Genomic DNA, 24,250 nt, shown 5'->3' on the forward strand with positions numbered 1-24,250 from the left:
AAGAGTGTAAAACAGAAAATAAACCAACATTTTTCTTTTGATTGTTGAGATGACTCCTCGCTGTTTGTACAGATGTGATGCAACAGGAGTGAATCTCAGATTAACAACTCCCCCCATCCCAAGCGCGCGCACACGCACACACACACACACACCTCAATCACTGCCACATTATAAAACAGCAAATATTTATGTAGATAAAAATGTCTGTACATTTAATTGTTCATAGTTTGGCACATTAATTTAAACATGTTTGATATAATCTTGTTTTGTAAATAGTGCATATGTTTGTGTACAACAGCATTTTGATACTGGCAGGAGGAGATTCACTGGAGAACAGATGAATGAACCCCCTTTTCACAACTTATAAACAAACAACAATAATGAAAAAAATCTCTTTCGGAATTTCAGAACCTCAGAAAACGAACATCTTGGTGAGGACGCTTTCTTTTAGCTTGTCAAAGCCCAATGTTCTGAGGGGTTGGCACAGAAACGAGGGGAAAACGATTCTTAGCACAGAATACTACACATGACCTTTGACCCCTGAACAGAAGGCAACCATTTGCTGAGAGACAGAGCAGGGCGCTGGGCTCGATTTAAACCATGGTGCTGTGACACCGATTTAACACATAGAGTGTTATAGCTGCAACGGAAAACAAAAAGACAAAATATTGATATTTAGATAAACACCACACTAAAAGAGAATCCAAAGACTTTCAAGGCATTTTTCTTCTTGTAAAACAAACAAAACAACTAAAAACAACTGAAAATTTGTCAGGTAAAAATGCAACAAAGCAGCAATGGTGAGTAGGGTGCAGCCATGACAGTGAGACTTCAGTCAGTCTAGTAGGTAGTTTAGCAGGGCTGACATGCAGGATGTGCCTGCCTTCCAGTGGGCTAGGCAAAGGATTGTGGGTAAAGTCGGTGCCATGCAGCTCTGAAATGTGAAAGGATTTTAGGAGGATTTGGCAGGGTGCGAGGGAAGGGAACGGAGAAAGAGAAGGGGCACATTGCAGAGAGAAAATATTACCTCCGTTTCTCTACCAAAGCGGTCAATGCTACTCCTTTTATGTCCCTTTTGCCCGCTAAGAGTTCCTCACGGGCAAACTTAGCACTGCTTTTGTGACGGTACATTTTTTTGTGGGCTGGGCGGTGGGGAAGTGGGAGGCAGTCTAATCCAAGGGTAGGAAAGAAGCCTGGTGGGAGAAGTTTAGGCAGTGCTTTACCACCCCGCCCAGCCCCTTTCTTCCCTCGACCTCCGCCTGAGGCACCACCCCGCTTTTTAAGGTCAGCAGCACTACCCAGAATCTTCAGTGTCTGGCTCTGGAGGGCATGTTGACCTGGTGACAGGCAAGGCCCCCAAAGAGGTTCCACAGAGGCCCTCATAAAACGCTGTACCTCAGCCATGCCAGACACTATATTGGACAGGATGTTTGATGGTTCCTGGAATTCTCGTTGGTCATCGTTTGATAGTCCTCCGGTAATAGGCCACTCCCCCTGAGCTCCAATCAAGCCAAGCGATGGGGTGGGGGATGAAGCGCAACTTTCTGACCCTCCACCACATTTGGCTGATTTTCCCTCTAGCAAGGCTTTGATCTTCTTCACAGAACGAGAACCCTGACGTGGGAGCTTTACTTTCTCTCCTTTTACTGTTTTTGGAGTTTTGGTCTTTTTAGTGCCTTGTCCATTTTTTCCACCCTTTTTCGTAGAACCTTTGTGGTCTCTTAGCCCTACATCTCCCTCCTCTGTGTTGAAAGACTGTATCTGAAGGAGGTGTGGGTTTCCATCTTCATTTAGTTGCGGGACAACTCCACAGTTCCATTGTACATTTGCTTCTGCTGCCTCAGAGAACTCTCCAACTTTACCACAATTCCCCAGCAGCTGTGGGGAAGAATTAGGTGTGTCTGGTGGGGACATCTCAGAGAGCGATGAATGACGGAACTTGTCAGGGGTAAAGTTGGAGATATCCAGAAGGTCAGTGGACTCTCGAAGTGGAGCAACCTCCTCTAGACTTTGCTGCAGGATGAGCCGTGGACTGCAATGTGGCAAGAAGCCATCGTTGATCTCACTGATCTCTTCTTCCCTCTCTCTTTCACCCTCTCTTAGGCTGAGCGAGCTGTAGTTGCTAGAGGTGGCAGAAAGTGACCCAAGGGAGTTAAAGCTAACCAGTCGCCCTACACCACTGTCACTCCGAGACCCAGCCGGACTCAAGCCATAATCAGCATCAGGTTGGGACTCTTCATATGACACCCTGCACCCTGATAGAGACACTTGCCCATACCCTGCGACATTTGTGCCATCCCCTGCTAACACAGGCAATGGTGTGGGAAAGCCCGATGGCATCATAGGCGACTGGGTTGGGATGTCTGGGGAGAAGGGCAGCTGTTCAGCAGATGGTTGGGATGGCCATGAAATGGGCTGGGTCGGTTCAGTAAGGTTTGGCTCAGCATAATTTGTGTGGTTGGGCCCGTGGTTCATAGGTGGAGGAGAGTGGGGCAGCTCTGATTCAGAGGGAGGAGAGAGAACACAGCTCTGGACTGGCTGAAGGGTGGGATTCTGCAGCCCTGGATGGAAATAGGTGATGTTAGCAGTGCTCGATGACTCAGAGGCTTCGAGAAGAGTCTGCAGGTATCCCCCCGGGAGGAGTTCAGCATTTCCATTAGTCCCTGGAGCTGTTGGGGTCAAAGTGCATTTTTCAGGGTCATTACTGGAGGTTTCATTTGTAACATTACCTTCTAAAGAGTTACTAAGGTTTTCTGGTAAACATGGGCTGCACTGCTCAATCTCAGAGGCTTCAGGGACTCCCTGTCTCTCAGCGTCTTTTAACTTTTTCAACCTAAGTCTTGCTTCACTTTTAAACTTCTTTATCTTTCCTGTTTTACCTGCCTTTCTTCTTTCTTCTCTCTCCTGTGTTCTGCTTTTAGCCCTGGCAGTGTGCGTAATGGGGGTAATGTCATCTTTTGGTTCATCTGTGCTTTTCAGTGATTCAGTCTCCTCTGGCTGATTGTTAGCGTGGACCACTATAGTTTGGCTGGGGAGGGAATTCTGTACTGCATGGATCTGCTGGATTCGGAGTCTGGCCAACCTGTGCTTGCGTTTGGGTATAGTGTTTGGCGGTCTTTTGCAGCCATTGAGACGTTTGGTTGTTTCTGCAGCTGTCAATCTATTCTGTTCCTGCAACTCCTTTTCTCTTTTCTGCCAGTAAGCTTTTAATGGTGCAAGTCTCTCATAGCGTAGCAGAGCATTTGGACTCAAACAGACTACAGAAGGCGATGGGTCGACTCGTCCCAGCCGCACTCTCATGTGCCTCTGGCCTTTAAACCGATTAATGATTATGTATTTTATAATGACAGGTGGGTCCTTCCTATTGGACCGCCGCCTCTTCTTCGGACACCAGTCATCATCACGCTCTTTCTTGAGCCCAGCAGGCTGTTTATCTCGTTTCTCTGCGTTTTTCTCACTTTCTATAGAGTCCACATCATACAGGTAGTCTTCTCGGTAGGCCACCTTCCTCTTTGCTCGGAGGCGGTAGCTTAGCTGGCTGGAGGAGCTGGAGTTTTCTCTAGACAAACGGCCATGGCGAAGGGAGAGCGCGTGGTCTGGGGAGCCTGTGCAAGAGCTGTCATCACTGAATTCACCAGAATCTTCTGGAGAATTACTGAGGTCAAAAAGAAAGTTACTGTCTGGGCTAATATTGGGGGTCACATGGTCATCACCCTTAATCTCAATGGATTGGTCAGTTTTCTCTTTTGGCCCCTCCTTTCTACTGCAAGGTAAACTGGGAAAGAAACCTAGCTGAGATTCATCCTGTAGGGCAGACTCACTTCTCTCCTGTACTCCATCCTGATAGGACTCATAGCGTATCTTAAGTGAGCAGACGTCAGTACTGAGTGCCGTCTCCTCCTCTTGAAACATGTAATTCTCCACATCTTCTTCACAGAACAGATTGACTGCAAGTTCACTGCGAGAGCATAAGTCCAAGAGCTCCATACGGCTTTCACTGATGAGTGTCTCTAGACAGCTCCAGTCCTGCGCCTCCTCACCAAGACCTTCGTATATGCTCCTGGATGCAGGATCCTCATCTGATTCGCTCTCCTGCATCGACCTCCCTTCCTCAGCCCCCTCATTGGATACAGCTGGATGGGCGGGGCCGCTGAGCAGCTGGTCAGATAGAACTTGGTCACCATAGCGACCTGCGCTGGGGGCGGGGCCAAGGCATTGCAAATTGATGCTGGCAAAGCCGAGTACAGACTCACAGGATTCCGGTTCTGTCTGATTTTTGGGGATCAGACAGCTAAGGCAATCTCCGCCCCTGGAGTCCATGTTAGAGAGGGATGACCTGTCACAGGTCTGCGGCACAGACCAGGGCGTCACAGGTTTGGAACAGGGCACAGAAGAGAGAGATGAGAGGGAGGAAAGAGAGGAGAACGAAGAGAGAGAGGATAGAGAGGTGGTGTTGGAGACAGACCCATCATGCAGGTCAGCTGGGCTAAGGGGACCTTCAGAGGTCTGACTCTGGCCACAGAGCGAGGGCAGGGACAGCACTGCAGGAGTGATGTCATCACAGCGCCTTAAATCATGCGTCACATCTGCCAACGGGTCATGTGGTTCTAAAAAAAAAGTCAAAAACAAAAAGAGGGTGAGACAAATCTTTAAAGTGAAATTCAAGTTTTTCCTGACAAACATCTGTAAAGATTTTATAGATATAAAGTGCAATAATAGTTCTTAAAATGCTGCATATTATATGCATGTGAGAACTCCTACCATTTTCACTGGCATCTCTTGGGCAGGGGCTGTGATCTGCCCCTGAGAATCGAGACTCCTGTAGAACATCCATCAATTTGAACTGAATCTCTCGCTCACTAACATAATTAGCACTGTCCAGCCTGTAGAAACACAAAGACACACACACAGTAAAGGCTATAGTGGAAGCCATGCAATCTTTAAAATCTGTCAGCACTAAAGTCTGGAAAAAAACAAAAACAAAAATCACACTTTTCAGAACTCTAGATTTGACCGATAAACCAGTAGTGTTTTTGGTAATTTAGTAATGTGTTAATGTATTCTTTTATCAGATTCTGTATTCACAGTGACTTACAAATGAGGAATATACCAAACAATTGGTCATAAGAGCCAACATTATTTGCACTACACAATGGCAAGTTTAAAGTATAAAATGACTATCTAGACCAGAAGTGAAATGCAGAAAAGAAGAGAAAAGGATCATTTAAAAAAAAAAGGGTCAGAAAATACAAAGTATCAGTTCTTAGCCAATTAATAGAAAAGAAAACCAAGGGAATTCTCATAAACTTCTTTTGTGTTCCATCGAAGTAAGTCATACAAAACATTTAAATAGACATGATGGTGGTATTTTCATTTTTGTTGGGGTGAACTATTCTTTTAAGTTTATCAGCAGCTAAAATTATGAAGAATGACTGTTGTTATTTAGGGGAACTTTAGCTGCAGGTTTAGATTTTTTTTTTTTGATGTTCAAAACTTAAATTCAGAGAATTGAGAAGAGAAATTATTTATTTACCATGCCAACTAGGAGTTACAAATCAGCCTTCTCTTTCTAGTACTTCCTTGATTTGTGTCCCATTTTCCGTTCCGGTCTCTCACTTTTACTCTCAAGGATTACAGTAAGTTGTATTGCTTTACATCATTCTGTCCTCTGATTGCTCTTCACTGTGAAGTACAACTCTTGAGGATGTGAAAGAAATGAAAGAGCTTTGTAACAGCAGAGACAGAGAAAAGAAAGAGTGCTATCTCTTGCCTCAGGCTGTGTGTGCATGTGTCAGAATAGTGTGCCATATATGCAAGTAAAAAGACATGCAGCTTTTTATTTTAAAAAATAAATAAATAAACATAACACAGCAGCATATGCTTTGGGGAGAAATGCTGATCTCTAGTACACTGTTTGAAGTGTTCCCATGAGATGAATTTACATAGGAATTCAAACCTGACCTATTGAAGATTTATGAATTGCACAAGAGTTTTGAAACTGTTGAGTGGGCATTGTGTGTATTTCAGTGGTTTGCTGCTCCAATTACATTATTTTTCTATATACACTTGAAATAAGGTCATTTAAACAAAATTAATAAAAAAAAAAAAAAATCTAATTTCATTATCACTTGGAATTCCATTTGAAACTTTAGTAGATACATTCAATTCGAATTAATATAACCGATTTGTTGTTACTATTTACTGTTCAACAAACATAACATCTAATTCAGAAATGTATTTATCAAATGTTATTAAAACATGCTTCTGCTCATAAATACGTCAACATTTACATCATGATGCAAAATCCATGATGTTTATGGCCCAACTATTTTAATAAGCTGTTACTGTCAACATAAATACATTGATTCTCTGGATAATTTTAGAATATCATCAGTGTTATCACGCTTGTTGGCAGATTAATCCAAGCAAGAAAAAATTCCATAACACCCATTTCCAACAACATACAGAGTTATACACTAAAATATTCTCCAGCATGTACTGTTTTCCGGATCTGGAAATGGCTATGATCTAGGATTTGCTCCTTCCAAACCAGTATAAGAAAAAGCCCAGGGCTGTTCTGAGAACAGCATAGCTGCCTGGGCTCATTCTTGCCAGCTTTGCAGACAGAGACAGAGAACAGGGCAGTGGCACTGTCTGCAAACTGCTTTTATTAAAAACGAAATTAATATTTATTCAGCTTCAACATCCACCCAAGAGACAGACAATGGAATTACAGAGAGAGAGAGAGAGAGAGAGAGAGAGAGAGAGAGAGAGAGAGAGAGAGAGAGAGAGAGAGAGAGAGAGAGAGAGAGAGAGAGAGAGAGAGAGAGAGAATCCACATCGGTGTGAGTTTGTTAGGTCTTTTTCAGAGATCGATAAATCTGCTGCAATCTGTCCTTCCTTGGTCATCTGTCAGACAAGCAACCAGAATATCAACCATCCATCCATTTATGTCAATAAAAGCATTACTACACTGACTACTTAACTCAAGGTAGAATGTTTAAACACTGACTGCAAGTCTGGCTTCTGTGTGGAAAACAAGACCTATTCTGATTGATTGATTGGCAAGAGACCTTCGGTTCTGTTATAGCCGTACGTGTGCGGTGCAGCTTGACAGCATCAAATAAACTTCCATAACAGCTTCCCAGGACAGGTATCCGGTGACAGACAGGTCCTATAGGCTACTCTAAATCTCTATACTCTATATCGAGAGCCTGAAAGATGAGCACGCTTTCAACATCTCGAATAACGAAGATAATTTACATTATTCAGAGAGACGTAACAGGTTTGAGTCCACCCTTAATTATTGAAGGCCTGGTGCGTTATGATACGCGCTCTGCAGTTCTGCATCCCCCATCGCCAAATGCCGCATCGCAGGCGCCGAGCACCGAGCACCGACCACCAGCAAAACGCGGGGGGAAATGAAAATGCGTAAAACGGCACATGCAGAATATCGCCACATAACATCGTTCGTGTTATTGCTCTGTGTGAACGAATGCGTATGTAGCTGTGGCCTTGGCTTAGGGGGGATGGTGTGTAAGAGCGAAAGAGAGAGTGTTTGTTTGCCTCACGTAGCACCAATGTTTTCTGTCCCCTCAAACGATGGCCTGCGACTTAGCTTTCGCAGGACACTGAGCCATTCCTCCTCCTCTTCTCACTCACTCACACACCTGTGCAATATGGACGCATCATTACAGCTGACACTCGCTCCACCATTTCTCCCCATTGCAGCGTTTGACGCGCGTCACACTGGCCCACTCACCGCATCACGCACATAAACACGCACAGCCCACATACTCACCTCCCGTTACACTCGGGCCGCACGTCCCGTCTGCTCTTAAGACTCCGTTTGATCGCTCGGCGGGTGGAATGTTGTCATATGTTGTTGTTTTTTTGTTTGTTTTTTGTTACCCACTTCAATGCAGTGGTCTCAACATGTTTCCCCTCTCTCGCGAGCCCGGGCTGCCTTCCCGGTAGCAGCAGGTGGACGCGCCTCTCGCGCCTCGGAGCCCCTACCACTCCATTTTATTCCCTCGCGCTCCAGGGTTTCCAGGAAACAAACAAAGGTCTGCAGCAGCCCCTGCTCCTCGCCGCATGCTCCCTCTCTCCCGTTCCGCTCTTCCCTTAGAGTCGCTTTTGTTTTTTGCCGTATGTGCGTGTATGACGGAGACGGGGGTGTGTGTATGTGTTTTTCCCAGCTGTACCCCGTCCGTCCCTGACAACGACGGCGCGCTCGTGCGCTGCTGCTCCCCCTCTTTTGAGACCTGCCATAAAGAGCGCGCCCCCATATTTTGCACGGCGGCGCGCTGAGGAATCGGGAGCGCGCGGCACTGCTGAACAGGTGCAGAGGCGCACGCATGCGCACTGATGCTTCACATGCTCCAAGCACCAGCTTGGGGTCTCTCCAGATTTAGTTTATTTCTGCTTATTTATAAGCTGGTATTACATGCGCAGTTACTTTAAATAAATACAATTTAAAAGTAAATATCAGCGAGTTTAGAAAATTTGGAAAAATCCATCATGTTGAAAATAAAAATAACCTTTACGATACTGGTAGTATTACACACACGCAGCCAGTTACTTTAGATAAATAAATGTCAGCGAGGGAATTAATTTGAAAGCCAAAATTTGGAAAAATCCATCATATTGAAAATAACAAATAATCTTCATCTCTGAAACTGGTATTACAAATGCAGTTAATTTAAACAAACAAATAAATAACTATTTGAATTTTAAAGCCAACATTTTTTAAATATTGAAAATAAAAATTATCTTTATTTCTCATGTAGAAAACTTATGTAGAGCAACAACGCTCCCTTTACACAAACACTAACACTAGTTATATCTGTGTTTTTTTTATGTTTGACATACATGAATATTTACTGGAATATGTACCATATGTTCTGCACTGCTGGTGTGATGCTATCTTTTACCTTGTAATTACCCTAATTCACTACAAGTGAAGTGAATGGTCACTTGCTTGAATGAGGGCCGCAGTGTCCCGCCCCTTACGTCTGTGAGCTTTAGATTGGCATAATTTCTATCCAATCATGTGAACATGGGATATGACGTCAGGTTGTTGTTCCCGGGCGCGTGCGTCATGTATCATGCGTCTCAGATAGTAGATCACTGAAAACCTTATAAGTGGAAAAGAACAGCCATCATTTAAGTGGACCAGGTGGTTTCGTGTTGTGTTTCCTTCTTGTGGTTTTAGTCCTATGGAAACGGATGTTATCGAAAAGATGCCGTGCCATAATCAGCAGCTGAATAACAGTGAAAGCCCCGAACACGCCGCGAAGCACGTCCGCTTCGCCCGCAGTAGCGCTGCTGCCGAGACCTGTCAAGATGACACGGAACCGTGTGAAAACCAAACCATGAGCGACATCCAGGGACAAATAGGACCTCAGCTGAAACTCTTGCCATTAAATGACCAAATACGAGAACTTCAGACTATCATTCGGGACAAGTGAGTCTCCAGTCCGCATTTTAAACGGATTGAGTGCACATTGCGTGTCCCCATAGGCCAGATCTGTATCATATGCACCTATATATAATTTCATGTGCACAGGAACATAAACTTGTAACTTATCAGAATGTATCTAAATGGAATAAACTGGGATATAGCCTCATGCCATTTGGTTGCACATCAATCAACATGTATTATATATTGCAATAGATTGTCACATAGTGACTTTTCTTCCTCTGTCTCACCCAGAACTACCAGTAGAGGTGATTTTGTGTTCTGTGCCGATAGATTGGTAAGCATCACCAAAAAATGGTAAAGAATTGTAGCCTTGTCTTATATCCTACTAACGGTGTATAACCAGCCATTATTCTTATAAAGACCTTGTAAATAAAGGCAGCTCACACACACGTTTTGCAATCAACACATAGTGAATGTATCGTTGTTTAATTACGTTTCACATTCATTGATTGCTTTTTTATTTGACTATATTTATTAAAGAATCAAAACTTGATTTTTTTTTTTTGTATTGTCAAATTAGTAGGTCAACTCTTATGTTCTGTTTTTGGTTTGCCACTCTCTATTCTGATTGGTTGTTTGTTTTGCTCTCAGATACGATTAGTGGTGGAAGAGGGTCTCAATCAGCTTCCATACAGTGAATGCACTGTAACCACACCAACAGGTGAGCCTGTTACCACGGTGATTACCCCCCCCCCCCCCCCCTCCCCTCCTCCTCCTCCTCCTCCTCCTCCTCCTTTTGCATATGACATGGCATTGCTGCCATCAGCTGTTGAATTTTTCCAAATTAAAAAAAAGATTATATACTCCTTATGCAGGGCATAAATATGAGGGTGTGAAATTTGAAAAGGGAAACTGTGGGGTTAGCATCATGAGGAGTGGTGAGTCTCTTTCTTTCTCACAAATTCATACGCACACAACCATGATGGAAAAAAACAACAACCCTATTTAGTGTGCATGCCTTTTATACTTAAACGTATATGTTAATGTGACCAGGTGAGGCCATGGAGCAAGGCCTGAGAGATTGCTGCAGGTCAATCCGTATTGGGAAGATTCTGATCCAGAGTGATGAGGAGACACAAAAGGCCAAAGTTTACTATGCAAAGTTTCCTCCTGACATCAGCAGAAGGAAAGTTCTGCTCATGTACCCTATTCTCAGTGAGTAATTCACCTCTATAACAAGGCATTAAGCCGACCCACATTCTGCACCGATTTGGGGGGAAATCTGGATTTAAACATGGTCAAATATGGCATTTAAAGAGACAATTTATTATTGTATGTGTTCAGGTACAGGCAACACTGTGATAGAAGCGGTGCGGGTGCTGAATGAACACGGCCTGCTGGCCAAACATATCATACTACTGAGTCTATTCTCCACTCCACACGGTAAGACACGAACACAGTGAAGACTTGATTTGTATTCTCAATTACAATCCAATCACATCATAAATGTCTGTATTTGATATATCTTAGTACATGTTAATAGCACTCTTGGTAACAAACAAACAAGGGACATTTATGAAACAATTTGAACTTAGCTGTATATTTGGAATATTCTCAGTCATTCATAATAACTTTTTAACGCAGCCCTGAAGTGTCAGCAGAGACCGTGTCAACTAGACTATCCCCTGCGAAGGGCTCATCGACAAGTTATTTTTTTTTCACGACAAACATTTTTCCTCTATACAGATGAAAACGTTATCAAAATGATTCCCGTTCACACGATACGCGGAAACGACTTAAAACGCTGTATTATGCATGTCAGACAAGTAATTGGCAATGTCACTTTGTAAGAAAGATTACCCGCCCGCACACATATGCACAGATTCACGTTTTTTAAGTTTACACGGAGATGAGAACAGTAAAACTCGTTTTCTAAAACTTGCACTTTGAAACCCTATTTTCAAAGTTTGCGTTCTCAGGACACTAAAACGCTATTGTTGTGTAAATGAACAGCCAGAATGCATTAAAAGTTTTCTGTTTTCAGTTGAAAATGGTGTAAGCGGTCCCCAAGTTAATGACTAATGCTTTTTACAATGGAAATTAATCAATTAAAAACTTACTTAAGGTAGCTAGACAATGACTTTCATTTAGAGCTGCTGGACAGCCAAAACAATCTTTGTTGCATTAATTTCCTATTATCACTGTAAAGCTGCTTTGAAACTATCTGTATCGTAAAAAGTGCTATATAAATGAAGGTGACTTGACTTATAAATGATATACTCTACTATTCAAAAGTTTTGGGGCAGTAGGATGATTTTAAAATAAGTCTCATGCTCACCAAGGGCTGCATTTATTTGATCATAATTACAGTAAAACCACAATATTTTGAAATATCAATACAATTTAAAATAACTGTTTTAATGTATTTTACAATCTAAATTTTCCTTGTGAGAGCAAAGTTATTTTTTCAGCAGCCATTACTCCAATTTTTAGTGTCACATGATCCTTCAGAAATCATTCTAATATGCTGATTTTGGTGCTCAAGAAACATTTCTTATTATTATCAATGTTGGAAATGGTTGTGCTGCTTGTGGAAACATTTGTTTTCAGGACTTTTTGATTAATTCAAAGTTCAAAAGAACAGCAGTCATTTGAAATAGAAATCTTTTGTAAGATTATAAATGTCTTTAATGTCACTTTTGATTTAATTTTATGCAATTTAATGCACCCTTGCAGAAAAACATTAATTTCTTCCTTTTCTGCACCTCCATAACAATGTGTGTAATGTGTGCAGGTGCACGGTCCATTGTTCAGGAGTTTCCTGACATCACTATACTGACAACTGAAGTTCACGCTGTCGCTCCGACACATTTCGGCCAGAGGTATTTCGGCACAGACTGACAAACCACCAATTCCACAAAAGTTCACTTGGATTCATCTGAAGCCTGACCAGCCCACAGCAAGTGTCTGTGTGAGTGTGAGATTGGTTGATCAGGGCTGGCCTCTGTATTTTTATTGGTTATGTATTTATCCATGTTTAATGTGAGCAAATGGATCAAGTGATCTTTCAAAAACATGTGCTTATCCATGATACCACCAGGATTAAAACAAACTGTGTTCTAGACTGTTCCTGAACACTCTAGAATGATGCAAATAAAATAATTACAAATAAAAATATTTTGTATTAAATGAATTGCCTTTATTTTCATAAAATCTGTTATTCAATTCATCTATAAGACACCATTTAATAGTGTCACCATAAAGCTAGAATCCAATCTTACAACAGAAAAAACCACTACATTTCAGCACAAAAATATTAAATTTAAAAGATTATCGCTGAGCAGGGACACCTGATAAAGCTCTCTCACACCCTGATCACTAAAAGAGGTTTCGGAGACCTGATCGCTCCCTTAGGAAGTGTTCCAGGTGAAAACTGAGCATGCGGGCAGGTGTTCTCCCTGAGGGCCGGCCGCCACTCTTGTAAGCTTAACCTGTGACTGAGATCTTTCTAAAATCACCTCACTGTGACAATGTCACACAACACATTCCGTTAACCTAGAAAGACAAAAACACATTTCTATTATTTGGATTTCATTTGAACACTGCTGAAAATGCAGAACAAGCATTTATCATACCTTATTTCATTACTTCTAGTCATCCACTGCTATGGTAACGGAGACCTCCTCAGGTGAGACTGATGGCAGAACAGGATGATACAAATGGCTCAAATCAGAATTTTCGATTAGGCTGTGCAGCCCTGGATTGGCCTCCCGGGGGCAGTATATACTTGGAGTCTGAACCTCCTTTTCCCAAAATTCTACATTAAAAAAAGATAAACTTTGTATTACAATAGAAGATTCCTTACGATTCTCTCCTAAACTGCCAGTTACTTCTGAGAATAAAAAAAAAAGACTATTCAGAGTGCTATTTAGATTTACTGGGGGAATTTTAGAGGATGTGTGTTCGTAATCCTACTCTTTGTGATAGCACACTTAAGTTAATGACAGAAGCAAAGAGGAGATCACCTTCAGAGACAGCGTGAGAACTGGGATAAATTCAGTCTCCCTCTAAATAAAAGATTTACCAAACCATTCTGACTACAGTGCTGACACATAATTAGATGACTCTCTCTAAACCGGGAAACTGGACTTGGATAGATGAATCAATTTGTTACATTTTTAAAATATGATTCAGATAATATATTTCTTACCCACAGTTCCTTCCATGACACAATGCCCATTTCCATTTATCACTGAAGGACTGCGAGACGACATCTGCCATCTCAAGGGGAATGAATGTCCATCCCCTTGACTGTGATAGATATAAAAGAAACAGTTGGTAAACATAAGCTATGGCATCTGTGCTGTGGCATTAAATCAAAAGAAATCACACATCTTTGGCTGGTTTCACAGACGAGGCTTAAACTAATCCAGACTAAAATGCATGTTTGAGCCATTTAAACTGAAAGCAACTTGCTCTGACATTTCTTAAAATGTCAATGCCATTTTTTGTCTCAAAATACACACCAGTAATGTTTTCTTCCAAGGCACATTTATAAAAGCTACTTAAATGTCCTAATTGAACTAAGGCCTAATCCTGGCTTAATCTAAGCCTTGTCTGTGAAACCAGGCCCTTAAATTTGGCTTAGATCAAATGTCCGTTTACTAAACAGCGAATTGCCAGTATTTAACAAGGAAATGCAGTTTTGAAATGCATCAATACTGGGAATTTAATTTGAAAACTGAATTTTTTTATTATTGGGACATGTTTTTCATTCTCAAGGCTGTGCTTACAGTGATTTTATCATGAGTAAGCAGTGTACTTAAGCAAAACGAAGCAGAATGCCTAAAACTCCCTTAACTACTGAAAGACCAGCCTTGAGTGTCATTGCCAACAGGCAGCAATGTAAATGACAGGAAGCATTAATATACAATTTTAATTAAAAGTATATATTATTAGCTGTATATTTGATCAAAAATAAAAATATAAAAATATTATTGCAATTTAAAATAGCTACTTTCTATTATAGTAAATACATATACTGTATATATATATATATATACACTCACCTAAAGGATTATTAGGAACACCTGTTCAATTTCTCATTAATGCAATTATCTAATCAACCAATCACATGGCAGTTGCTTCAATGCATTTAGGGGTGTGGTCCTGGTCAAGACAAACTCCTGAACTCCAAACGGAATGTCAGAATGGGAAAGAAAGGTGATTTAAGCAATTTTGAGTGTGGCATGGTTGTTGGTGCCAGACGGGCCGGTCTGAGTATTTCACAATCTGCTCAGTTACTGGGATTTTCACGCACAACCATGTCTAGGGTTTACAAAGAATGGTGTGAAAAGGGAAAAACATCCAGTATGCGGCAGTCCTGTGGGCGAAAATGCCTTGTTGATGCTAGAGGTCAGAGGAGAATGGGCCGACTGATTCAAGCTGATAGAAGAGCAACTTTAACTGAAATAACCACTCGTTACAACCGAGGTATGCAGCAAAGCATTTGTGAAGCCACAACACGCACAACCTTGAGGCGGATGGGCTACAGTGGAACAGCAGAAGACCCCACCGTGTACCACTCATCTCCACTACAAATAGGAAAAAGAGGCTACAATTAGCAAGAGCTCAGCAAAATTGGACAGTTGAAGACGGGAAAAATGTTGCCTGGTCTGATGAGTCTCGATTTCTGTTGAGACATTCAGATGGTAGAGTCAGAATTTGGCATAAACAGAATGAGAACATGGATCCATCATGCCTTGTTACCACTGTGCAGGCTGCTGGTGGTGGTGGTGCAATGGTGTGGGGGATGTTTTCTTGGCACACTTTGGGCCCCTTAGTGCCAATTGGGCATCGTTTAAATGCCACGGCCTACCTGAGCATTGTTTCTGACCATGTCCATCCCTTTATGGCCACCATGTACCCATCCTCTGATGGCTACTTCCAGCAGGATAATGCACCATGTCACAAAGCTCAAATCATTTCAAATTGGTTTCTTGAACATGACAATGAGTTCACTGTACTAAAATGGCCCCCACAGTCACCAGATCTCAACCCAATAGAGCATCTTTGGGATGTGGTGGAACGGGAGCTTTGTGCCCTGGATGTGCATCCCACAAATCTCCATCAACTGCAAGAGGCTATCCTGTCAATATGGGCCAACATTTCTAAAGAATGCTTTCAGCACCTTGTTGAATCAATGGCACATATAATTAAGGCAGTTCTGAAGGCGAAAGGGGGTCAAACACAGTATTAGTATGGTGTTCCTAATAATCCTTTAGGTGAGTGTACATACATACAGCACTGTGCAAAATTCTTGGGCACATTAGTATTTTTACCAGAAAAAAAATGGTTTTAAGCCACTCTTTTGCTGTAGTGTGTCAGTAGGAAATATCAGTTTACATAATCCGGTATGCTCCACACGGAGATTTGTTCTCATCATCATTAAGTCTGTCTGTGATTACATGTAGCAAAAACTGAGACAGACTCAATCTAGACGAACTGCAGCAATGCCTCCAAGTCGATTGAAGAAACCGACCTGCAAAGCCACAGTACTGTGAGAAGTTTTAGGCACTCAAAAATGAGGATGCTTTCAAAAACAATGTCATAAATAGATTTTATTTATTAATTAACTTTTATTAACTAAATCAAATCAATATTTGGTGTGACCACCCTTTGCGTTTAAAACAGCTTTTGTCCCAGGTACACTTGCGCATAGTTTTTCAGGTCACTTTGCAGGAAGGTTTCTTCAAGCGTCTTGGAGATGTTGCCACAGTTCTTCTAGATTTAGTCCGTCTCAGTCTTTTCTATTTCTTCATGTAATCACAGATGGACTCGATGATGGTGAGATCAGATCATACCAGCTGTTGTCAGACTCCTTGAACATCTCACTAGATTATTACAATTAATGGCAAAAGGAATGTTTGGAAATGTAAACTAATATTTCCTACTGACACACTAAAGCAAAAGATATAAATAACTGGCTTAAAATAATTGATTTGGTGAAAATACTAACGTGCTAAAGCACAGTACTGTATTTATACACACATCGTTTTTTTCTGTGATAGCAAACCTTGCTGATTTGGTGCTAAAGAGTCATTTTTATTATCAAAACAATTGTTCTGCTTGATATATTGTAGAAACCTTGATGCATTTTTTCAGGAATATTGTATTAATAGAAAACTCCCCAACTGCATTTATTTGAAATAGAAATCTTTTGTTGCATTGTAGATGCTTCACTGTCACTTTTTAATTATTCAGCAAAAAATAAGTGTTTATAATCGGAAGGCTGTTAATGGGTGCCATCAATGGTGATTACTGCTTAATACTGACCTGCTAAACACTGGAAATGGCCAGTGTCTCTTTTTCTTTCCAAACACCTGTAAGAAGTTTGCCCTGACACCCACATCAAATGCTTCACTTCCTGGTCCATCCGCAAAAAAGGGGACTGACAACCACTCTGAGAGAAAGAGAGCAAGAGATCTTAAGACGCCTACAAAACCTCATACAAATAATGTGCATATGTGAAATGTAGGTTTTACCAAGAGTAGTTTTGTTGCTGGCGAGCAGCCAGATGTGGAAGAAGAGCAAAAAACAGAGGGTAACAGCAAACATGGCCGACACCAGTGTCAAGAACAAGACATGCAGTTTAACACAGCTATCAAACAGTTTGCCCTGAGAGAGAGAGAGAGAGAGAGAGAGAGAGAGAGAGAGAGAGAGAGAGAGAGAGAGAGAGAGAGAGAGAGAGAGAGAGAGAGAGAGAGAGAGAGAGAGAGAGAGAGAGAGAGAGAGAGAGAGTAAATCCAGAAGCTAACAAACTAACAATGAGTAATATACTTTTCACAGCATTTCTTAATAATAAAAAATGTTAATTGTTTTTTTACAGCAAATTAACTAATGTTGACTTACAACTTTTGATTGTAAAATGTGTTAGTAAATGTTGAAATTAACATCAACTAAGTTAAAAAAATTCATTGTTCGTTCATAGTAGTGTAGTAATCTAATGTTAACACATGAAAACTTGTAAGTGTTACCAAAATATTATATAAATAAGAATGCAGTATACTGCAAATGATAAAACGTATATCAAATTTACTCGCAATCACTTAAATTATATTTACAAATTTGGATTCTGATGGCTAAAACACACTCCAAATAAGTTGGACTACCACTGTGTCACATCACCTTTACTTTTAATTACACTTTTTAATTGTTCGGGAACTGAGAATACTAACTTCTGCAAGTGGAATTTTTGCCCAATCTCGCCTGATACGAGACAGCTGCACAACAGTCCATGGTCGTCGTTGTCTGATTCTCCTTTTCATGATGGGCCGCCATACATTTTCAACAAGAGACAGATCTGGACTGTCACGCACATCCACTCTATGGTGTTTAGAAACCACTCTGATGAAGCACGTCCTGAATAAGGCCTGGTATTGTCTTGCTTTCCAGGAAAGATGTCATCTTAATGGCAGTGTATGTCTGTACAATCCCAATATACGCCTCCACGTCAGTGATACCTTCACACACATGCAAGTCACCCCTGCCGTTTGCACTGATGCACATACTAGGACAGATGTTTGATTTTGCACCTGTCGCTGATGAAAGTCTGGATGGTCCCTTTTGTCCTTGGGACTGAGAACCCAATGTCCGTTTCTCCCAAAAACAAGCTGAAACCACAGCACATATTTCCACTGTCTTTTAGACCATCTGAGATGAGCTCGTGCCCAGAGAACTCACCAGCATCTCTGCATTGAACTGATGTATTTCTCCTTGTGTAACAGATTCAAGTGGCATTTCTTGATGCAGCAGAAGACCGTGTTAAAACAGTTTTCCAAAGTGCTCCTGAGCCCATGTGGCTGTATATAACAGAGTTTCTCATGCAGTGCCATCTGAGGGCTTGAAGGTGACACACAACCAACAGAGGTTTTCCTTGCCTTACACAGCCTCAGATTTCTCTGGATTCCCTGAATCCTTTCACAGTATTATGTATGGTTGATGGTGAAAGACATAAATTGTTTGCAATCTTGCATTGAGAAATGTGATTTTTTTAATTGTTTGACAATTCTCTCATGAAACTTGGCACAGAGTGGTAAGCCATTACACAACTTTGCTAGCAAAGACTGAGATGCTCCTTTATACCTAATCAAGATACCCTCAGCTATTGCCAATTCACCTGCTTATTGTGGGCTGTTTCAAAAGTTAAACTCGGATATTCTATAATCTTTTATTTTGCCCCGTCTCAACTTTTTTGGAGTGTGTTGCAGCCATCAAAATTTGTTTATCTTTACTGAATACAATTCAGTTGGTCAGTGAAACCATTGGAAATCTTTTCTTTGTACGTTTGTCAGTTAAACAAAGGTTAAAGAGAATTAACAAATCAGAGGTTCTTGATTTTATTGCACTTTACCAAATGTTCCAACTTTTCTGGAAGTTGGGTTGTAGAATGTGTGTAAAATGTGTGTAAAAATGTGTGTAGAAAGAGTATATTTAAAATATGATCCACAGATCACCCTACGGCTGTGGGTGATCTGTGGACGTGCCGTATGAGGCTGAGACTCACTACCACTCAAAGTGCATGTAGATTTTGCAAAAAAAAAAAAAAAAAGACACAAAGGTCACCCACCAGCCACAGTTGGATGAAGGTCGGTGTAACCGTTGCAACGATGAGGAGGCAGTACAGGAGTGAGTAGAGGAGGAAGAGCATGAAGAACTTATAGTTGGAGAACCCAATACAGTTATTCAGCCTGAACATGCTCACAACAACACACAACATACACACGGAAGAGGAGAATAAGTGTCACTTTTTAAAAATGGCAACATTACTCATTTAAACAAGATGTAACATGTTAAGTCTTGACAGTGTACGTAAATAATCATTTTACTTCCTGAATGCAAGCTAATTAAATATCTAAGTAGCTATTTGGCTTCAATATCCAATAGCCTGCACAGACTAAGCATCAACAGCTGAAAATAAAAGATGTTTACAGTAAGAGTAAGTAACTAACCTTTGATTAACCATTACTAAGCTGCTATAGATTACAAAGATAATTTATTCTTTAGAATAAAATACACCAATAAGTCATTCACAATAAACAGAAACATGAATTTAGAAAGTAAATAAGGTAAATTTTAATTTAGTTTACAAACCAGGGGCAATGATGATCCATCTTCAGTACACACCTACAAAGAGAGAGAGAGAGAGACCGCAGGAGTGAAGTGCACAAGCCACAGGAACTATTCTCATTAAATAATAATAAAAACCCTAGTGTAATCAGACACACACACACAAAATCTCCACAAACACACACACAAAATCTCCACAAACACACATAGTCATTCTTTTTCTCCATTGCACTCGCTCGCTCTCACACACACTCAGACCTGGACTTTAATCAAAGGCAGGGAACCTGATATTGACACGGAGCGAAACTCATTTGAGAAGATTCACTGTGTCCACTCAAATAAACCAAGCGCTACAACAACATCCTGTAATTATCACACACACACTCACACACAGATCACATTTCAACGTCTCTCCCTTTCATTAAGGGAAGAGTGCGTAGATGAGTGGGAGATGCACTGATACGCACAAAGAAATGGAGAGAGAGAGAGAGAGAGAACAATTCTTACATTTGGCAGACAGAACAGTGATGGCAGCGATCTGGTTTTATCAATTGGCAGTGATGACAGAACCTGATAGCTGAGATGAACACACACAAACAACCAAATAAATAAATAACATTTTCTCCAACGTTTAGGAAAGTTGTGTTTTCATTATGTTGTATATCTTATAATATAAGATAATTTTAGATTAGTTAACAAAAAATCTTGGAGGATTCGGACTTCAATCAAAAGCATATGTATATATTTGGTCACACTTCATTTTAGGTTCCAATTCTCACTATTACCTAACCATATACGACTTTTGCCTCAAACTCCTAATTACTGCTTATTAATAGTTATTAAGGTAGTTTTTAAGTTATGTATTGGGTGAATTAAGGGAAGTATAATATGGTCATGAAGAATAAGGCATTAATATGTGCTTTATAAGTACTAATAAACAGCCAATATTCTGGTAATATGCATGCTAATAAGCAACTAGTTAATAGCGAGAATTGGACCCTAAACTAAAGTGTTACCATATTGATTGGTAAGTGAGCTGGAATTTATTTTATTATTCTTAAAAAATATATATTATTGGTTTTGTTTGTTGTTGACACATTGGTGTTATTGATCACTTGTCAAGTTGTCTACTTTGTATTAAAGTTAAATGAATTTAAAAATAATATTTCATCTTTTTCTTATCCTTACATTGCACCAAACCAGCATGACTCAGTATGACTGTGTTCAGTTAGTCGGCATCATTATTGTTCAGATTTTCAGCAAGTAACATCATTTTGTTTGTCAGTCTGTTGTGGGACTGGGTATTGATACAGACTTTCCAATTCAATCTGATTCCAAATTTCTCAACTATTTCAGTTTTAATCTCCATTTTGCGTCTATATGGTAGAAATTCTCTCTCTGCTTTAAAATGAAGGCAGCGTTTGATATTGATTAAAATGACAACTTGTCTTTTTGAAACATTCAATAAAACAATAAGCTCATACGAGCCATTTGTTTCAGGATCTGAGCTACACTGATACAGCTGCATTTTTTTTTTGATTCACTAAAAAGAACGGACACATAACAGTGAATCAGACTGCAAACTCAAGACACAGACCTGGAAATATAATTTCTTTTGCCACAGTGCTGAATATTCAGTACAGGCATCACAGATTCCCCTCTGTTACAAAGCAGTGCAGGAAACACTGATGCAGTGAACCTTCTAACATGATGCAGATGCTTTTGACTGAAAGACATTGAAAATGCACTAATTGCAGATTCAGTGTCTCTGGAGTAATCTAGAGTTCAGTGTCTTCCCTCAATTACATGATGCTGATGGAGCAGGTTCATGTTTACAGGTTCAGTGTGAATCGAGTTACATTTGGAGCTGGGGTCCAGTTTAGTTTGGAGATTTTATTTACTTTACGGTACATTGTCATGTTTCTCCATTATAGCACTGACAGGTTTCCTGACCTCCGGTTGCTTTACGTGTGTGAACTGGAAGCTTCTGGGAGATTTCCAGAAGAATCTGACTCTTCTCCATACCGCCACGTTCCTGCTCGAAGAGCAGCGAGTCTGAAGAGGAGAGCTGAAACTGAACACAGACACCCACGCACACACAAACACACACACTTAGTAAATTAGATAGCGGTGCCCTGAGAGGGAGAGGGGTTTCTTTTACGCTCATTGTCACAAATGACATGCCTGACTTGAATAACTTGCAAGTGGATGGGCTGACCCCCGTAAGAGCCCAAGTCCCCTTGCAAAAAAAGTACTGTCTGTGGGTGTACTATAGTACATTGATGCAAGCCTGTAACCATATCTTGAACAAAATTGAAGAACCAATTTTTGGGGGGGTTGGGCCCCTAAATAATTGAAGAATTTTGGGGGATTTAAAGGAATAAAGAAAACAAAAACAGCAAAAGAACTCAAATTTATTTTCTGTTTGAATTATTTTCAAATAATACTCACAACATACAGCACCACTAAAAACAAAAATTGTTGACCAAGGTGCAGTACACTAAATCAAATAAAAATACCATCAACATTTAACACCATGTACAACATAAATTACAGAACAGACAGCACAAATCAACTACAATTAAAAGCCAAAGAAAAAAGATAGGCTTTGAGTTTTGCCTTAAACTTTATAAGTGAAAAATATATATTTATTTATTATACACGTTCCCTTTTAGTCTTATGCCTAATGTGCCAAAACGGCTCTGTTAATGTTACATTTACATTTAATTGTGAAACCCTGTATTTTTTTATTCAAAACAGTAAAATTTGGCATAAAAGTCAAGTAGTTTTCATCACTGAATATTACTGTTGGCCATTCAATATTTATATAGTAAAAAAAGAAGTCAAACATTAAATATTTAGCTACTTACATCACACTCTATCAAATGAAAAATCATACTGTAATCCATGTTCTGCTTCTGTGGTCAGTCAAGCCTGCCTTCTTTGATTCGATTGGCCATCTCAATCATTTTGACATTGACAAGTGCTGTCAGACCACTAAGGCAGACCAGCCTAAAAATGTTAACTTTTAAAACTTGTTGTTATCCTAATAACAATTTGACCATATCTGTTTATTGGGGGGACTTGTCCCCCTCAATGTCTATGGTGGTTAAGGTCCTGCAGCAATGGCATAAGATAGTCATACTATTGTACTTTATTTATATACTATAGTATTTACATGGTACTCCAAGTGACAGTACGTCAAAAGTTTTTTCTGTGTACAAAAAACCACGCTGTTAAGATTGTACCATTTCCAAAAAGCCATACGTCCATTCTCCAGAACGTCCAGGGGAGGAACTTGTTTTTTGGTTAAGAACTATCAATTTATAATGCTACTGTACCTCCACAGAAGGAGAGGATGGTGGAGTAGACACTGCTTTCCAAAATGACCACGAGAACATCCCAAAACACACGTGGAACAGGCAAAGGAATCCCACTGAGAGAATAAGGACATTTCCAATTATCAATCAAAATAGTAGGAAGCAAATGCCAAATTTGTCCATTCAAACTTTACAACTGCATATTTTCACACAATAAATATTTATAACACCACAAAGATTTCATACCTCTCTGAGTAGCACAGGTAAGCAGGACTGGCACACAAATATGAACAAGAATCATTCATAAGTTATAACATCTGATGTCATATCTACATTACTGAACAGTTTTAAATATTTATATTTATAACTGGTGCTCAATGACTTTCCAAAGTAAGAGGGAGACCTGGGAGTGCAACAGTCACCATCATCACCAATATGACAAGAGCTACAAGGCTGAAATCACTACAATTGACCACCAATGCACTTTTACTGGACCCACAAAGACTGGACAAAAAAGTACAATGATGCACAGGCTTCATTTGTCAGTCTTCTGACTGATTAATACACACAAATCTATTGTTTTTTGGATTGATTGATTGATAGCCATTTTGAATTCAAATGTTTTCTCTTCGTTTAGCATTTTGCACTAAAATAAATGATGGGTTGGGGTGGTGATGGTCGTTGGCGTAATACACTTTGAAAAAATTTACATTTAATCAAATTCTGTACAAAACTGTATATGAACTGACGTCCATGATTTAAACAATGGAGTAATTGTAACTGACATTAATTAACACAGATAAGTGATACTTGTTGATTTCAGAACTACTTTAATCTGTAGCAGTCAAACATAGGAGCATCATATAAAAGTTTAGAGAATAAAAAAACACAGAGTTACATAGACACTGAAACAAATGTTAGGCTACATCAACTTCGGTCTCTCCTACATTTTAATATCACGTATGGCCTTTTAATCCCACGAAATCTGCGTCATTAAAACAACTTTAATGATTTTGCAAAAATATTACTCACTCCAACAGAAGTGCACGACATAGGCGTAGTATGACCACATCACAACCACGATAATGATCGTAACAGGGATCCAGTATAGCAGCCGCGCGCAGCGGCGCAGACACGCGGGCAGAAGCATCAGGGTGACCGGTGCGAGACGCGAGTCTCTGAAGCATCTGTGACTGGAGTCTCCAGTCTGGAGTAACCAGTCCATACATAGTATGAAGCACAGTAATAAGAGAAACAGCGCCTGCACAGGACACAGCAAGCAAGTTTTTTTTTCTTTTTTTCTATCAAGCAAGTGTACCTTTATTTCTTTTATCTTATTACATGTACAAAGCAGTTGAACAAAGAACAATGCTCACAT

The 24,250-nt window shown here is 40.3% G+C and overlaps 3 protein-coding genes across 3 annotated transcripts; 1 reads left to right on the top strand and 2 right to left on the bottom strand.

Moving 5' to 3' along the window:
- Positions 1-223: 223 nt before the first annotated feature.
- On the bottom strand, positions 224-8,322 carry nexmifa (neurite extension and migration factor a). Its single transcript, XM_056260020.1, has 4 exons — positions 7,802-8,322; positions 4,762-4,883; positions 1,028-4,607; positions 224-640 (listed from the first exon to the last, which is right to left on the bottom strand). Exons 2-4 carry the CDS (start codon positions 4,832-4,834, stop codon positions 508-510), a joined length of 3,786 nt encoding a protein of 1,261 aa, XP_056115995.1. The 5' UTR covers positions 4,835-4,883; positions 7,802-8,322; the 3' UTR covers positions 224-507.
- Positions 8,323-9,070: 748 nt separating this feature from the next.
- uprt (uracil phosphoribosyltransferase (FUR1) homolog (S. cerevisiae)) lies at positions 9,071-12,613 on the top strand. The gene is made up of 7 exons (XM_056260036.1): positions 9,071-9,466; positions 9,716-9,758; positions 10,076-10,145; positions 10,300-10,362; positions 10,478-10,639; positions 10,769-10,867; positions 12,219-12,613. Exons 1-7 carry the CDS (start codon positions 9,219-9,221, stop codon positions 12,323-12,325), a joined length of 792 nt encoding a protein of 263 aa, XP_056116011.1. The 5' UTR covers positions 9,071-9,218; the 3' UTR covers positions 12,326-12,613.
- A 95-nt stretch (positions 12,614-12,708) lies between these two features.
- zdhhc15a (zinc finger DHHC-type palmitoyltransferase 15a) lies at positions 12,709-24,072 on the bottom strand. The gene is made up of 12 exons (XM_056260031.1): positions 23,905-24,072; positions 23,119-23,145; positions 22,894-22,988; positions 21,506-21,626; positions 20,060-20,129; positions 19,577-19,609; positions 19,053-19,173; positions 16,969-17,101; positions 16,760-16,886; positions 13,635-13,735; positions 13,060-13,241; positions 12,709-12,979 (listed from the first exon to the last, which is right to left on the bottom strand). The coding sequence occupies exons 1-11, from the start codon at positions 24,020-24,022 to the stop codon at positions 13,075-13,077; spliced, it is 1,113 nt and encodes a 370-aa protein (XP_056116006.1). The 5' UTR covers positions 24,023-24,072; the 3' UTR covers positions 12,709-12,979; positions 13,060-13,074.
- Positions 24,073-24,250: the final 178 nt, after the last annotated feature.

The sequence above is a fragment of the Rhinichthys klamathensis genome, unplaced genomic scaffold (genome assembly GCF_029890125.1).
Source record: "Rhinichthys klamathensis goyatoka isolate OS25496 unplaced genomic scaffold, OSU_Roscu_1.1 h1tg000172l_1, whole genome shotgun sequence".
In the NCBI taxonomy this organism is placed as follows: Eukaryota; Metazoa; Chordata; class Actinopteri; order Cypriniformes; family Leuciscidae; genus Rhinichthys; species Rhinichthys klamathensis.